The 18,496-nt window shown below is 32.2% G+C and overlaps 1 protein-coding gene across 1 annotated transcript; it reads left to right on the top strand.

Moving 5' to 3' along the window:
- The first annotated feature begins 658 nt into the window (after positions 1 to 658).
- LOC130662390 (putative ammonium transporter 1) lies at positions 659 to 14,480 on the top strand. Its single transcript, XM_057461250.1, has 9 exons — positions 659 to 882; positions 10,153 to 10,242; positions 10,450 to 10,692; positions 10,911 to 11,005; positions 11,120 to 11,248; positions 11,651 to 11,848; positions 12,113 to 12,251; positions 13,441 to 13,653; positions 13,805 to 14,480. Exons 1-9 carry the CDS (start codon positions 864 to 866, stop codon positions 14,032 to 14,034), a joined length of 1,356 nt encoding a protein of 451 aa, XP_057317233.1. The 5' UTR covers positions 659 to 863; the 3' UTR covers positions 14,035 to 14,480.
- Positions 14,481 to 18,496: the final 4,016 nt, after the last annotated feature.

The raw sequence follows: 18,496 nt of genomic DNA, 5'->3' as shown, positions 1-18,496 counted from the left end.
ACCAATATCTTTAATGTTGTTAGTATCTGAGTGGAATAAGCACGTGTATGACTCAAAGATGCACGGACAATGAGTAATTCTGATTCTATTCTTATGAGTAAGAAAGATTTTATTGAATAGAGCAATGGGAATAGTATGATATTCATTGTTCGTTGAATAGTTGAGAAAGAATAAACATCTTAGACGTTTTTTCAAAGCCGAACGAAATCTTATTGTGAAGCCTACGCCACGATAGTTAATTTTTAATTGGTACTTAAAATTCATGGCTTTATAGTACCATTAAAAAAGATCACCATGGTAATGTTCTCCATCAACGTGCTTATTTTGCTATTAATTAGCATGACTTTATTGAGCTTTTGAGGCACGCGATTGAAAAAACCTGCGAGAGTAGCTTGGAATCTAAATATTCTAATATGTACTTGCAAATACACTTTTTAAGAAAGTTAACCTCAGTATGTTTTTGAAAATCCATGGTTTCAATATTTGATAACAAGGAAACTTAGCAGTTTCTTAGGCTCCGCAAAATCCATTATTGAACTAAATACTAATTACTTATAAATAGCGTATATAAATTTTAGAATTTTGCTTAAAAATAAATTGAAGCATTAAAAAATATCTGCGATGAAGTGTGATGCATAAAAATGTTGAGGATATAAGAGTTAAATGATGTGAAACGCTGAAGACATTGACTGACAATTTATAGAAAGAAAAACTTATCATTTTTATCAACAAAAGGATTAAATTTGAAACAAAACACACATTTTAACCGTGTGAGTCAGAAGCCTTAAGTGTAGTTATTATTTCTCGAGTTAGTGGTTGTATCATTTTATGTTATCGCCAGCATTTAAGATTTACTAACAACGATGATAGGCTTTACACTTGGTGAGTTTTTTTTATTTTGTTGTATAATTTGTCATTAAATCATGAGCTAATTAGCTGGGTTTTTTTATATTCTAAAAGTTAAAGCAAAAGCTTGAAAAAACTGTTTACTTAATTTCACAAAGGAAAACCACGCTTTAAAAAAAGGTTTTTAAGATTTACTCAGTTTTCGGCTTAAGGTTACCTCCTGTGAAAAATCAAGTTGAGCTCATATAATAGAGCTTGAAAGGTTGTCTAGGAATTTGAATATATTTTTTAGAATTCTTGATTGGTTCTTTAGAATTTGGACTAAGAAGGTTTACTAATTATGCATGATGTCATGAAAATGCTCTGCAAGGGAGTTAATTTAACATTTTTGAAAAGCCATATAGCGTTAAAAATGTTTTCTGGCCGTTCACTTTGACGGGTTTTGAACATTTTACATAATTTTTTTTTATTTAGTTACCATAATTATGCTCAATGCATACTCATGACGTTACAATTTCGCATTATTAGCGCTACTTTTAAGACAAATATCTCGAGAACGGATAAAGATTTTTCAAAAAAAATTAAAGATTTCTAGACAACTTTCAAAGATCTTTCATATGAGCTCAACTTGATTTTTAGCGGGAGGGAACCTTCTAAGTTTTTTAAATTCTTTGAATCATATCAAACCTAAACTAACATATATTATAAAATAATTTTGCAGAAGGTTTGTGTAAATGCCTAAGTTTATCAGAACCAGGAGATTTGGATTCAACGTTTTTATTTTGTTCTTATATTTTAAGCATTTATCATTTGTTTTACATTACAAGTATCTTGCAACCTAAAATCTAAGTTTTCAAAAAAACACAATTGTAATTCTGCAGAAATGTCTATCCTAAAGTTTATGTCCCATATTTCTTTGCGGAAATTTCTTTGAAATGTTTCAAGCAGAATTGACGCAAAAAACATCTAGAATATTATTCATAAGTGTTTAGTTGAATATGTTCTTTCCTGAACCTGTGTTTAGGTTATTTTTCGTCCTTTAATTGTAAAAAAAGTATAGATAAAAAAAAGTGTAAAACCATCACTTAAACACCACCAGATCAAGGAGATGTCAAATCTGCCTGTGCCGCTTCATCTTTCTACATCATCATGTCATAGGTGTAAAAGAGCCGTGGAGACGAGGTGGCTAAACTTGAATTTACGCTCTTTTTGTAAGAATAAGAACATGAACCTTAGTTTTGGCTTAAAATTTAAGAACACGCATCATGCATCATTCAACCAAAGATATGTCGGGGCAAAATGCTCATTCATATGTGTGTACTTGTGAACAAGAAAATTTACTGGATTTTCATTGATTTATACAATTTCCGCCTCGATTTATTAAAAAAAAGTACCACTGGTAACCATTGACTCTGTTTGATCCCAGGTGATTTGTCATCTTCTGCTTTTAAAGAGAAAAAAGCAAGTCGGATATCACTTTGTGCAAACTTGATTACATCACTATTACGCTGACCTAAATTACTAATTGAAAAATGTAAAGATGTCAACAATAGCTAACTAATCATCTAATACTAGTTGTTATTCGAAGAGTAATTCTGATATGCTCTGATATAATACTAGTTGTTATTCGAAGAGTAATTCTGATATGCTCTGATTTCTTTTGACCTTTTATCAGGTCTATCTTTATTAATAGTTTTGTGAGTCATTGTGTTTAATATACATTTCGTTAATCTCCTCTGCCAAAAGCTTTGTGCAACTGACTGTTATTCTGTCCAGGGAATCTGTCCCCTTCCCGAGAGGTCTTATTAACCGTAAGGAAGTTAGCTTACACAGAATTAGCTGTGATTAGTACTGAAATCTGCCAAGCTAAAGGTAGAAATATATTTGAATCCAAGCTGAGACACTACTTTAATACGGTGTTCTCAAAACACACAAAATATATAAAAGATGACGACGGGAGTAGTTCCAAGTTAACCAACCTTCCAATTATGCAAATTATTATTATTATTAACAATTTCTTTTACATTGACGTGTAAAAAAAATAAAAAATTCTAGCTTCTCGGGAAAAGTCGCTAATTAAAGTCAATGAAGAAGGCAATTAATTTAGTTAATTTGACTTCTTTGCTTTGCATACCATCATCCTGAAATAAAGGATGGTTAGACTATAGCTTTTATTTTTGAGATCCTATATATTGCAAGGAAGTGGTATGCCAGAAAATTCGGGAAAAAAAACAACAAAAACAAACCGCAAAATGCTATAAATACTAAATAAAAGTCTGCCTGTCAAATAAAACCTAATCCATTAATATACGGTTTGCACAACCTACAAGGGCAACTTTCTGGATTCCATTTCTTAATTTTTGACTTAAACTCTTGTAACGTTTCAGATGTTTTTATATTTGATGGTATCATCTGCCACAATTTTGGCGCGAAATTTGAGATAATTTCAGTGCCATAAGTAGACGTTTTTGCTGTGCGATAGCAAAGTTCTCTTTCATTTCTCAAATTATAAGTGCTACTACGGAACAGAAAAATATCACTTATTATATCAGGTGAGAGTTTGTTTTTAGCTTTATATATTTCTATAGCTAGTGTTTCAAGATTTTTTTCATGTATCGTTTTTGATTTATCTCTATGTAACAGTTCCTTAAATGTTGATGTATGGTCACAATAGATTATTCGAAGTGCTCTTACATGCAGATTATTAATTCTGTTATTCAGTGTTCTATTGTGGAACATCCATATCAAAGGACAGTAACTGAATTGAGAGGTAACAAAAGCCTTCATAATAACTCTTCTTTTTTGAGTATCCATGTAAGGTGCAACACGCGCTAACGCATGTAGTTTTTGGCTGGTTTTTTGACATAAGTCCGTTACATGCAAATCAAATTTTAATTTCCGATCAATTTTTATCACTAACAATTTCTGTTGGTCACTGTTTTCAATGTACGTGTCTCCAACGACAGCTTTTGTATCAAGTGGTAAGCTAGAAAGAAGATGGCTCTTTGCTTCATTGGCTTTCATACCGTTTTCAGCAAACCATATAAACATTCTTTTTGCTGTTTTTTCAAGGTCTTCTACAACTTGATTTTTATCAGACCCATACGTATATGGGGTGTTGTCATCTGCGTAGCTAGCTATATCAGTTTCAATCGTTATCAGAAATAAATCTATCAGGAAAACGTTGAAGAGTAGTGGGCCTAAAATAGACCCTTGTGGCACACCAAATAAGATGTCCAGTAACGTAATAAATGAGTTGTTTATTTTAACTCTTTGTTTCCGGCCAGTTAAATAGCTATGTATTAATCTCAAAGCATCCTTGTCAAACCCATAAGCGTGCAATTTAGCAATAAGTAAATCGTGATTTATACAGTCAAAAGCTTTAGACAAGTCTGTCAATAACGCTGCGTAAGATCCTTTATTATCTAGGCTTTTTTTACATTTTTCGATCATTGCTATAAGGCATTGCTGCGTACTAAAACATCTCCGAAAACCACACTGCTGCTTGTTAAAAATAGGTTGAAAAAAAGCTTCAATTTGTTCGTATAAGCATTTTTCGAATATCTTAGAGATATTAGGCAGTATACTGACCGGGCGGTAGTTACACTTGTCCGTACGGTCCTCCTTTTTGAAAACTGGAATGACGTCTGCGTTCTTAAGGCTTTTTAGAAAATTGGATTAGTCGATGTTATAATTTATGCTATTGCACAAAACATTTCCAAAAATGTCAGAATTTTCCTGTATTATTTTCGTTGGAATGTCAGACTGCTGTGTAGTTTTATTTTTATCCAAATCTTTAATTTTTTTGTAACATCAGATAGGCTGACTCGTCTAAAAGAAAGCTTTTTACCAGACTCGCCATAAAACTGTTTGATTTTGACAACACTTGGATGATTAGCAAATTTCGATAACGAGGTCTCAATAGATTTATCATTAAAAATATTATCATTTTGTGGATTTTCATTTTAGCTTGATTCTAAGATTGGGAACAAGGTTGCAAAAATAATCATTGAAAATCGATGCTATTTCAAGGTCATCAGTGATAGTTTTTCCATTTTCAACTAATGTTATCAGCTCTTTGTTTTTGACTTTCTCAGTAAAGCAAGGTTTAACTGTGTTCCAGAATTTTTTATTATCTGTAACACTTTTAATCTCTAAATTGTTATAGTAGGTTTCTTTACTTTTTTGTACTAGATTGACACATTTATTTCTTTGCTTTTTAAAAGCAGTTTCATTTTCATCGCTTTTGTTTTTTAAGTATTTATTTCTTAGTCTAGATCTAATCATTATTGCCTTATTTAACTCTTTATTCATAAAAGGTGCTTGGTTGGTTCTCAAATATTTCGTTTTCTTTGGAGCATGTATATTAAGAGTGTTCATGACTTTGTTCAAAGATGCCTCAAGATCACAACCTAAGAAATCGGTTTCATTTAACGATTTAAAAAGGTCCCCCCGGAAAGTTTCATGGTCAAATTTTTTGTAGTCCCTATATTGTTGTATGTATGGTTTACCCTTTTTAAATTTAGTTTTCATAAAAATCACAGTCATCTTGTGGAAGTCAGATAAGCCTGTTTCCACAACATTAGTGTGTTGAAAGCTTGAAGATCTGTTAGTAAGGATCAAGTCGATGCAAGTTGGGTTGCATTGGCTTTTAAAACAAGTAGGCTCTTTTACAAGGTTATGCAAGCCATACATTTTTGCAAAATCAGAAAGTGGAATTTCGCTTGGTTCAGCATTGAAATCACCGATCACAAGAAGATTGTCATAAGTAGCAGAATGTTTAGCAAGTTCCTCTTCAATATATTGCAAATGTTTTTTCAAATTTTGTTTATGAGGGTTGTATACGCAACAGAGGAGCCACTTTTGTTTCCGCAGATTTATTTCCACTAATAAGTATTCTGCATGGTTTTGAAATTTACAGGTGTCGGGATGGAATATCTTGCCGTACATACAGCAGAATACCGCCACCGAAACAGTCTCGGTCTAGCCTGTATGGTTTGGTATAGCCATTGATAAAAAATTGTGCTGTGGGAAAAGAGTTGTCGATTTTAGACTCTGAGACCATCAAAATGTCAAGATTACCATCTACAGTCGCATAAAGCATCTCAAATTTGTTTCTTATTGAGTTGATATTTATATGCCCAATAGCTACTCTATGAAGGTTTTTAATGCGCAAGTTATTTAATCTCGTATGAGCGTTTAACTCGCAGGGAATAGAATTGGAACTTGCAAAACACTGTGCTGGCTCAGAGTTGTTATGACTTTGTTCGCAAATTTCAGAACACCATGAGGATACATAACTATCGTTAGTGTGATCATTGTGTAAAAAATTTGTAATTTGATTTTTATCCCCGTTTTCAAACACTTCTTTTTCAATTTCATTTGAAGTGCTTAACGAGGGTAAAAATCAGATTCTGTTTAGACCATCAACAAAATTTGAAGCCAAACGAGCCAAACCCCTACTATTCAAGTGAAGTTTACCTTGGTTGAGACAGTCTTGTTTCATATTGCTGTTATCAATAAATATTAAGTTTTTCGATTGACTTTCAATTCTTTGATTTGTGTCACTAATTTGTTTATTATAGTTGCCATCATATCTATTTACGATTCCAGAAATAAGGATTTCTATTTTCTTATCTTTATCAATTTCGCGAATTGTGTGGATAACATTCTTCAGCTTTTTTACTGTGCCAATCCCGTTCGTAATATCATTGGTTCCAGAGTGAATAATAATTGCATCCGGAAGTTTTCGTGAGTATGGCTTAACATGATTGACAATATCTTCAGTTGTAGCACCAGGCTGACAACGAATTCTAACAGAGTCTGTCTTTGATATTCTGTATGGTCGAATATGTTTTACGATTGAATCACCTACCACAATAATCTGTTTCCTTTCGTTTGATGTTATATTCCAATCAAGGTTTCTGTGTTCGTCGTGTGTACTTTTTTTGACGTCGTTAACATTTTTTTGATTTTTCTTTCGAGTTGTGATGTTAGCATCACCTAATTGATCATTTGAATTCACGAGAGTTGGCCAGTCATTATCTTTCTTTTGTGTGGAGATATCGACACTTAAAGGTTGGTTAATCGTTTCTTTTGTATTATCATAAGTTGTGAGTTTAACATTTTTAAAAGTTTTCGACTCCGTTGCCATAGTAATATTATTCTGTGAAGGCGTCTGTGCATTTTTTGTGATATAATTTTCATCAGTATTTTTTAAGAACAATCGCAGGATTTCGTCCTTAGAACTCAACTGCTCCCTCAGAAATTGAATTTCCTTTAATAGGTGATCAATAAGAACTTCATTCTTACCGTTAATGATTTTACTCACGTCTTTTAAAATTTCAAGCTTCAGTTCTCGTTTTTCTGATTCCAACAACTTTTTGTTAATTATTTTGTCAGTCGAGCTGATGAAATTTGCTGTATTAACTAAAGTGGGTGACATACATTGTTCAGTGAAGTCCATTGGATTCTTTTAAAGATTGTCTATAAGTTTTTCGATGTTAATACTGTCTGTGGATTCGTTCGATGTTACCTCCATCTTGCACGCACCGATGCACGAAATATATACGGTCGCCAAGAGATTAAGATAGGGGCAACTCTGTTGGATTTTTATTTTCCTGTTTTCTTATCCGCTGAAAATGTTTTTGTAACAACGGAGTTCGTAGTATAAAATAATACTAACTGTTGATTTCTCAGCAGCAACGCGCATCGTGTGTAAGCTTGTATTTCTAGCTCCTTTTTGATTGCTAATTAGTTCGTGCATAATATTTTTACAATGTCCGGTTACTAGAGAACTAAAAGAAAAGGTTTTTCTTTTCAAGTCACAACAGTGACTGCAGTCACTTAGAATTTGGCAGGAAGCTCGGTATGGGAAAAAATTTTGCAAGCGCTTTTTTTTGTAAATATGTAACATACTTGAAAATGCGAGATATTTTATCCGCGTTATTTTTATAGAACAAGCCAGATTGTCAGGCCTTCAATAAACAAAAGTTAGAATAAATTAACACTAATGCCTTACCCTCCTTTGTTTTCAAGTTTAATACACCTTTCCCGAATTTCATAAATTATATTAATTATGACGTCATCCAAAATGTTTCTGTGCTCTTCAAATAAGGATACTCAGATAGAATATTAAATTATCATGACAAAAATGGAGTTTTTAGAGCAATATAATATTCTGGTTGGATTTTATCCAGATTTGAAGAAAATAATTATTTTAAAAACGAGGCTATTCTTAAGAAACTCGGTTACATAAAGGGTTTGTCCGCAACTTTCAGCTCGGAATTGAGGCACCTAACGAATAACAATATTTACGAAATTAGGTAATTTGTTCTGCCTTTTGCTAAGGAATTTAGGGATAATAATCATTTTTAGTATCGACCTTTTCAATTGAGTTTGGCATAATTAGGAAATTCGGGAAAGGTCTATTGGCTGATATAATACCTATTCCAAACTAACAAAGATGGCAGCCTCATTTTCATGTTTAGTCACTAACAAAAATTGCGTTGTATTAGTTATTGCAACGTGCATTTTCCGTCCTAATAAATAGTTATAACCTACAAATGCTATTTAGTGGCAACATACTAAAATATAGTCAAAAAAAAGATAAAAAAAGTATTTTGTCTTGCAACAATGTGACTTATCAGCCTAAATTTTAGAAGCAATTACTGAAATTGCTTTCAATCACCCGATATAAACCTTTAATTTTCTATAGATTATTTTCTCAAGATATTTTACAATTTTCTATTTACAATTTTCGAATTATCGAATACTTCTTTATGTGTTATGATTATGGAAAACGAATCTTTTTCATAGTCTATTTTTTATGAGTAATGTTTTATGTCCATATATACAGTCTTCATTTACAATCTTCTTAAAGTAAGGCTTAAAAAATATATTTTTCGGTCAAAATTCTGCCTAAAATTATGTTCTGACAAAATCTCTATAAAGCGTACATTTCTATAAAGTGGACAATTTCTTTTGCACTGATAGAGTCCACTTTAGAGAGATTCAACTGTACTTAAGGGCGTAATTGGCCACCTGCTGGTGGTGTCAAGTTCCAATCAGAAATTACAAACCGAAAACCTTAGAGTAGGTTAATTATGCCCTTACACTACCTCCTATCCCAACCTGAATATGGTTAAAAGCGTTCTAGGCATCAGATGGCTGTGTATGATTTCGTAACTTTCATATTATTTATCAACAATAATTTAGGTTTTGCAAACAATTAAGAACCTCCTCCTTTTTGGTTTGATGTTTTTCTGAAAAAAAACCATCTACACTTCTACTTAATTTTTAAAGATTCGTACAAAGACGGGATACTTAGATAAGCATTTGAGTCAATAAAACATGATCTAGCTAAGTTTTAGCCTTGATGTCTCAAACAAATTTGTAATATTATCAATACGCGTATCAAATAAAACTGACTTCAGCTGTTTCACGTCTCGTTATTTTTTTTAAAGAGAAGTTTATACAAAAGATCTACAGAAACCATTAATCAAATCAAACCAAAATAACATTTGATAGTAATTACAATTAGTTATTTAATTAATTTTTTTATTTTGCAACGCTTTCCTCGCCTGAAAAACAAATGATACCATGGGGCGGGAGATTTCTAATATTGGTGGTTGCTTTATGACAAATCCACGCTAGTTCATTTTTGTTCCCAAAGCTCTTTAAGATAAACCTCGAAAACCTACTTTCGAGGTTTTATCGTAAAAACTGCTGCGGACGAGAATGTCGCTAGTTTAATTTAGCGCAACACAATGCTGACAGTTAAGTCTTCTTAAATTATATTAATTCGTTAACTGTTTTTTTTTTTGTCTTTTTCGCAATGTATCGTGTAGTATAACCTGCAGTTTAGGATTCAATCTAGTTCTAATTTGTAAGCAGAACCTTTTTCTAACGTATTAAATGAAGCGATGATGGCGGATAAGATATTTTAACTCTACAGAGAGCTGCTACCGATTTCAAAATTCGCAAATAAAATATGTCATAAATCACAATTTTTTTCCTCTTAAACATTTCCTTGGTGGTATTGTATATTGTGTAATGACGAACTTTCCAGAAGTGGACAAAAATTAAGTTGGCAAGCGAAAGATATCATCTTATAATACTAACTTATGCACAAATCGGAAAGTCAAAAAATGAACGAAAAATCACCACAGTGATGACATCTCGCAAACAACACAAATAATTGTTCCTGAAACACAATCTTACAATCTTTTAACTAGACGTCTGTAATTCTTCTCTCTTGCCGGTATTTTTAATCAGCGAAATAATCGACCATCATTTCTGTTTTAGCTGCTACTGGTGGCTTTATACTTCTCCATGCTTCACAATGTCAACCGAAGAACACCACATCTGTCGTGGTAGCTAACTTATTAAGTATCGGTATGTAAGCATATTTTGTTGAAAAATTACGGACAAATGGAGCAATCCATTAGTTCGCACTTTTCCTGAAATTATTTTTTGCTATTTTTTAAAGATTTGGCATGTAATGTTAACTATGATGACGTAAATATTGTAATAAGTGATGAAAGCCCAACACCCAAATATATTTCAGCTGTCAGACGCCACAATTTTTTTTTTGTTTTTTAGCTGTTGCAACTATATCTTTTTGGGGAGTGGGTTTTGCGTTCGCACTTGGTGAGAACAGTACAACGAACAGCAACTTTTTCCTGTCACACAGTCGTTTTTTCTTGTACGAAGCGACTTTGCAGGATTACGTGAACTTTGGGAACGAGGTTGTCGTACTTGGTCTGGTTATAGTTCTTGCTAACGGCGGGTTTATTGCTCGATTGAGACATTGGGTATATCCTCTTGTCAGCATTTTTGTTGCAGGTATATTGTTAAACATCGTTTCATGAATTTTAATGGATATTTTCTTGTAAGTAACCCATAAGAACACAAAACAATACACTGTCCATTCTTTCCTTTCACGAGTTTACTCAAAACTGCATAAAAATAGATAAAACAAACCTGATACATGACATGCATGAATTACGTGCGTACTCTTTTTTTATTCTTCAAGTAATTCTAATTCTGTCTTGATTTTTTAGGGTTTATATACCCTTGTACACGGCATTGGACTGGCCACATTGATGGTTGGTTGAAAGACGGCATCACAGTTGATAAGATAAAAATTGTGTATACGGTAAGGCAGCAATCATCAACACTTACTGTGCTATTATGACAAAAGACTGTTCTGAAGTTATTAGCCATCATAAATTATGAAGAACACGCTTTAGTTACTAACGTTTTGCTCTAGGATATGTACGGAGCGGCCTCAATTCACGTGTTTGGTGGGAGCGCTGCGCTGTTGGGAACCATTTTACTTGCTCCGAGACGAGACAGAGAAGCAAAAGGTTTCAAACCAGTTGGTGGAAACTTGATCCCAGTGAGTATTCAATATCTGACAACAATATTTCACCTGTGGTTAAACAATAGATTCTTAAATAGTATCTTGATAACATTCTGAGTCAAACAAACACAACAAAAGGACAATTAACAGAATATCCAATAAAATTGCCGCAGTAGTATTGTTTTGGTTCGTTGATTTCTCTCTTGGGTGCGAAGGTAGTCTAAGGCTTTCCAAGTTTATAAATTTACCGCTGTGTTGAACTTTTTAAATTTACTGCCTGTGTAGAATTTTTTTACCACATCGACCTTAAAGCACACTTTCTACAAACGTATGTCTTTAGAAGACGCAAAGCTTTCGGGACACACTTCAAGCATACCATGCACTACACCGAATAATTATTTTTTGTTTACTGTTTACATTTTTTTTATTTGCGCACAGTTAATATTAGCTGGTGGATCCTTGGCCCTTGTTGGGTTAATTGTGAAAAATGGTGGCATGACCGATGGTATCGCTCTGACCAATAACATATTAGCCGCACAGGCAGGTGCATTTACCGCTTACTTGTTGAAGAGAACAGGTTATTGTGGCGATCCATCCAGCACAAAGGCGTTGTTAAATGGCGCAATCGCTGGCGTGGTATGTTCTGTTTTTTTTACCGTCTTTGTAAAGGTGTATTAAGTTAACTTTGCTCATGGCTGCTTTAAGAACTGATGAGAGATACTATCAATACGTTAAAATTTTGATCCGCTCTAGATTTTATCTTACTTTGTGTTCAGAGTATATAAACCAGAAAGCTATTGTAATACACTATTAAATGAAGTATACATGCAATGTATATTGCTGATGAACTGGCCTTACACGCAATACACGTGTATAGTTTTGTGAGGTTTTGTGTTACAGGTTGGCGTTGCATGTATGCCAGAAAGATATCATGCATATGGAGCCTTTGTTGTTGGTCTTGTTGCAGCACTAGCATATGTAGGATGGAGTGCTTTGCTGCAGCTGTGTCACGTAGACGATCCCACGGATACAGTGGCTGGTAAATAGTTTGATTGTTTGCCACAAAGTGGTCTTGACGTTGAGATAAAGAGGGTTAAAGACGTATTTTCAATATAACAACTTATTCAAGGCTTAATTCTGTTTTATGCATATTTAAGATAAATTGTTCTTGGAAATAATACCTTATTCGTAAAAATTGGCGAGCATCTAATTTGGCGATGGACCAAATTGATTGTTTTGGCGAGCATTCTATTTGGCGATGGCAAAAATGTCTTAAATTTGGCGTGCATTTAATTCTGACCTAAATGAATGGGAAGATTTTCTTTTTTATGTAGCTTAAATTTTATCTTAAAACCTTTAAAGGATAGAAAAGATAAAAAAACATGCTTGATATTAAAACAAAAAGAGGTCATGTAGAATTTAGCCTAGTTTTCTTTGTCACATTGTCTGTAGAAGGGTTTAATTTTCATGTATTAAACTTGGCGAAAGATGAAAAAAGATTGGCGAGCATTTAATTTAGCGATTGATAAAAAAAAATTTGTCGAGCACTAAATTTAGCGATTTTGGACTAAAATCGCTAAATTAAGTGCTCGCCAAAATTTGTACGAATAGGAAGTACGAAAAAGTACGAAGTAAGAAGTGAAGTACAAATAAATAATATACTGTGTTGTTTGCAGCTTTTTTGTGCGTACATACATGTACTTTAAATTCACTAATTTTCGCAAAGAATAATTTTACCCATTTTGCGAAAATGTATCTCGCAAAAATTCCAGGAAAGGTCAACTTTGCGAAGATAAATCCTTGCGAAATTAATAGAAAGAACTTATTCGCTAAAATTAACTTCGCAAAACATTTGGAAAAGCAAAAAAAGAGATTTTTTTTCTCTGGCTAATGAATACAATCGCCAGCCTTTATGATATATATGAGCAAGTTCAATTAAAGGCTACCTTATCTCAATAAATTGGTCTAAAATAAATTAAAATAGATTCGTTAAAATAATTATTTGCAAAAAAGAATAAAACGGTTTCGACATTACTGCAATGCAAAAATTAATCTTCGTGTAAAGCATTTTGGGGACCTCACGAAAAATTGATCTTCCGAAAATTGAACAACCTAGTTAGTACACAAAACTAACTACCTTTTTGGACAAAAAACGGTGTGGTAAAAGCCGAAAAAAGATTCCTTTGATCACGTATACTTTTTGGCCTCAATTAATATTCGCTATTTAGTTCATCTCGGAGCTGGATTGTGGGCAGTCCTTGCTGGTCCAATTTTTGACAAGACAAATGGCTGTTTATACGACGGAGCAAAAGAAAACTTCCAAAAGTTCGGCTGGCATGTGTTGGGTGGAGTTGCTGTGTTTGTATGGACTGGTTTAACTGTTTTTATCGTGATGGTCATGTTTGTATGGACTCGGATTGCGAAATACAGTAACCAAGAAGGTAGGCGCAATGTTTTTTAAACGACTCGATTCATTTACTTAATTTTCTTTAGAAAAAATTTTAAAGATGGTACCGCTCATTCATGTAAAGCCAAGAAAACAGACCCTAAATCGCTTTTAGTTCACTTAAATTATCTTGACACTTTTTTTAGCTGTGCAACGAGGACTGGATGCTTATGAACACGAGCCTGCATATCCAGACCGAGAACAATACACACAAGATCAATACGATCAGGGAGTCGATGATTTGCTGCCATCAAGAGATAACAAAGGTTACTCAAATGGTTACGATAATCCGCATCGCGGTGTGTCGAGGCATAGTCAACAGCCAATCTCTTTAGATTATAGGAATGAACAGCAATGGAAAAATTCAAAATACTAGCCTACACGAGACCTAACTATAAAAAAATCTATAGACAAAAAGCGATCTACATAATAAATAAATTGGGCAACTTATGCAGGTTATTTTTATAGTTGATCTGCAACAGCCATATTATTATTGATGTTTAAAACGATAACAATTGAGGAATAAGGCTTTTCCCTCTTTTTGTCGAATTTAATCTAAAAATGTGACTGTGGCCATATATTTTCATATTTTTATGCACTCGTGTAGATGACATCTGAAATTTTGCAAAGCTATGTGTCTTAGTATAATTTCGTGGACAAATCCAGTTTTTTGTATACTTATTTGCTGTTTTAATTATTGGTTAGTTCATTATTATAATCTGTGTTAGTAACACACATTGAGTATACACCCCTGCACCAGACAATTTTTATATGACAAGAATTGCACTAAAATAGTCTTTGGTACAAGTTTGTTTTCACTAAGTATGCCATTTTGTTTATTCTCGTTACTTTTTAATCGCGACATCAATACGGGTCAAAATTTTTTTGGAAAATAGCCTTACGAGTACCAGTAATGATGCCATGTACATGGTCTGCAAAATAGAAAATTCTGGTCCTGAAACAACAAAGCTCTGACAACAAATCCTGGTATATATAAAGCATTTCTAAAGAAATTACTGCTGTTGGTTATGCTGACATCATTAAGTTATTGAACGATCGTGATAATGAGAAATACGAGAAAAACGTCAGCAAAACTTTTAAACCCTTTTATATCATTAACCGTTCATCAAGAGCACATGATATACATTTTATTAATCAGCGCTTTAAGCTCTACACAATAGAGGCAGCGTGAAAACAATTTTCTAAAAAACTTTTTAAGGACGGATTGCTGACGTCATTAAAATTCCAACGACACTTCTTTTCCATTGCTATTGTTATCATGCCTAGTTATTAATAAATGACTAGTTATTAATAAAAGTGAGTAAAAAAAGCAAATGAAGATCATTTGCAATTACTTTTTGAACCTACCTGGTACAGGTGAGGTAACATAACATCAGATGTGTCCATGGGTCCATCTGTTCATTACCAGTTTTTCTCAGAATTTATTCATTATTTTTTTCTGTTTTTATTTGCACAACGATAGAGAACAATTGACCCATTATGTGACAAAGTCAGTTTTTAGAGAATTTTTTTCCGGCCTAATAATGGCGGATTCGTTGGCAAAATGAGTTGAAAAGGTTCGAAAATGCCGATTTTCAAATTTTTCTAAGAATTGGATTCTTAGTTTTTCTGTAACCTCGTTCCCAGGGCATTTTGCCTTTTTAATGAACTTGACAGCCGGTCTTAAGTCCATGTTTTAAATCAAGTTTCGCTTGTTATTAGTTGCTACTTTTTAAAAAGAACAGCATGGGACACTCGTCACAACCCTGTCTTGATGTTACGGATGTAGCTTCGTTATAAAACAATTTAAATGTCTTAAGAAACGATATGCTAGCTGGTCCAACTCTATTTTACACCAAATCGAACCCGGCTTAATTTAGCAAAATGTTTTGATTCGACAAATTTGATCCACGTCAGAAATCTAATTTAACCCATTAGTCAAATTAAATCCACGTCACGGTATTTTAGCGAAAACGAACTTGTTCATGACAAAAGTAAAATTTGACATGCTAGTACCCTATCGGCCCATTTGGTGTAACGCCACTTAGGCCATGTTTTACGCTGCTCAAGAAATAAAAAGTACTGTGTTAACGCTCGTAGTGTATGTTAGTCTATTCATGATTTACGCTGTATTAGACCATTAATAACGCTCTCCTATTGGACTCTAGCAAAATGAACTTTAATGGTTTTGTATTTGACCGCAAGGTGGATGGCATAGAGTTGTAGAGTTAATTTCTGAACTGGAAATAAAGGCGTTGACATTTTACAGCAGAATCTTTTGTATGCATGGAAACCCAAAACCAGGTTGGTTACCTATAGCAGGCTTGCAACAAATAACTTTGTTACCAGTATCCTGTCAGATGAAATAGATTTTGTAACGGAACAATATTCTTTGTTCACCTACTTCGACGCTCCAATTGCAGAAAAAGTTTGCAAAGCATGACAAACTGGCTTGCTTTGATTAGAATTTGCTCAGCGTCAAACATAAACTTTGAAACTATTCGTATATGGCAGAAGATTCCTCGTGTTATTATCATGGATTGTCCAGCAACTGAAGACAGGATTAAAAAAGTAGAACTAATTAAAAGTTGCATGTTAACTTGGCACCTTACAAAAATTAGACTTTGCTTAAAATAAATGGTGGAAAAATGTAAGACTAGTACAGGTATACAAATGTCGGTGAAAGTTTAAAAATGAAGGTTACTACGAGCAGCGTGCTTAGTACAGGTACACAATGTTGCGCATATATGTAGGTACAACACCTTTTTCCAAAAAAATTTTATCGCCACTTCGGTTTAACCGAAACACTGGACTGAGCAGTTAGTACAGGTAAACCGTGTTGCACATGTGTTTATGCTTAATACCCTTTTAGCACAGTTTACAACCCGTTGTTACCCCGTCATAGCAATAAAAAAATAGTCAATATTATGTTTTTTTGCAGATTAAGTTGCAATAAACGTTAACAAATTGATTATGACACAGGACACTCTCTTAAAACGCCGGGTTAAGCCACAAGTAACTGTGTTACCCTGCGTTAAACACCAGAATGAGTGATTAATAAGAACCGTCAACTGTGCCACACATTCAGGTAAAACACTTAAGTACAGGTATATAGTATGTAGTAAATTAGGTAAAGTGAACACAATTCATGGTGTTTTTTTCCCAAAAATTGCACATTTTAAGATGAAATAAAAACACATATTGTTATTCGTTCTTACCCCATCATAGCATAAACAGTTGGCCAACCTTTATTATTTTTCGGAAAATGTTTCCAGTGAAATTTGAAAAAAAAGGTTACTCCAAGCTGAGTGCTTAGTACAGGTAAACAATAATGTGACATATCCATATAGGCGTAATAGCCTTTTCTGAAAAAAACGTTATTACAAATTCGGTTAAACAGAAACACAGGAAACAGCTGTTATTAACACTGGACTGAGCGCTTTAATACAGGTAAACCGTGTCGCACAAACGTATATTGGCGTAACACCATTTTTAAAGAAACTTTATCGCAACTTCGGTTGAAAAAAAGTCAGGAAACTGCCTGCCAATATCCTGTTCAGTTAAAAAAATACTCCGCAATTTTATTTTGCAGCATAAGTTTTCATAACAGTAATAAAAGTGATAGCTGCCTAACTGCATTTATTTAGCATAAAAATTAAGAATTGTGTTGGAGCCAAACAATGCAATTGGCTTCTTTTACTTTTTATCCAGAGGTAGCTAAGGAGAGCTACATAGACACAACTTTGACATAAAAATGAATAATACTGGCTAGGTTAAAAAGCTGTTATACCAAACTGAATATATATATATATATATATATATATATATATATATATATATATATATATATATATATATATATATATATATATATATATATATATATATATATATATATATATATATATATATATATATATATATATATATATATATATATATATATATATATATATATATATATATATATATATATATATATATATATATATATATATATATATATATATATATATATATATATATATATATATATATATATATATATATATATATATATATATATATATATATATATATATATATATATATATATATATATATATATATATATATATATATATATATATATATATATATATATATATATATATATATATATATATATATATATATATATATATATATATATATATATATATATATATATATATATATATATATATATATATATATATATATATATATATATATATATATATATATATATATATATATATATATATATATATATATATATATATATATATATATATATATATATATATATATATATATATATATATATATATATATACATATATATATATATATATATATATATATATATATATATATATATATATATATACATATATATATATATATATATATATATATATATATATATATATATATATATATAGGCACTGCCTTTTAAATGAAGAAAGCTCTTACAAATTTGTCATATAACAAATTTTATTCCTATTCACCTATATACTTAAGGATAGATATAAAGAATGATTTTGTATTAGCTACACTTTCTAGGTTTCAGAATTTGAGTAATTCAAATGAGGCCGATAAGGGTTTTGTAACAAAACTTCTAAATCTTGAACAAATATGAACAAACAAGTAAGGTTTTTGAACAAATTAATTCTTCTAACGCCAATAAATGTCCTATTTTTATTTTAGGCCAGTGATTGATTATGCTCCACCAGCATATTTTTACATATTGTGGCAAGTACAAATGGCATTTTTGGAATTATTACCCTGCACGTATATAATAAACCAGCTTTAAC

This window comes from Hydractinia symbiolongicarpus, chromosome 10 (assembly GCF_029227915.1).
Source record: "Hydractinia symbiolongicarpus strain clone_291-10 chromosome 10, HSymV2.1, whole genome shotgun sequence".
NCBI classification, from domain to species: Eukaryota; Metazoa; Cnidaria; class Hydrozoa; order Anthoathecata; family Hydractiniidae; genus Hydractinia; species Hydractinia symbiolongicarpus.
Note: the sequence above shows the minus strand (reverse complement) of the source record. Positions and strands in the feature narration are given on the sequence as shown.

Excerpts from the sequence above, each read along its gene's own strand:
- LOC130662390 (XM_057461250.1), top strand. Across the intron at positions 11,249-11,650 it reads TTGGTGGAAACTTGATCCCA|TTAATATTAGCTGGTGGATC; the intron begins GTGAGTATTCAA and ends ATTTGCGCACAG. Across the intron at positions 12,252-13,440 it reads TCCCACGGATACAGTGGCTG|TTCATCTCGGAGCTGGATTG; the intron begins GTAAATAGTTTG and ends TTCGCTATTTAG.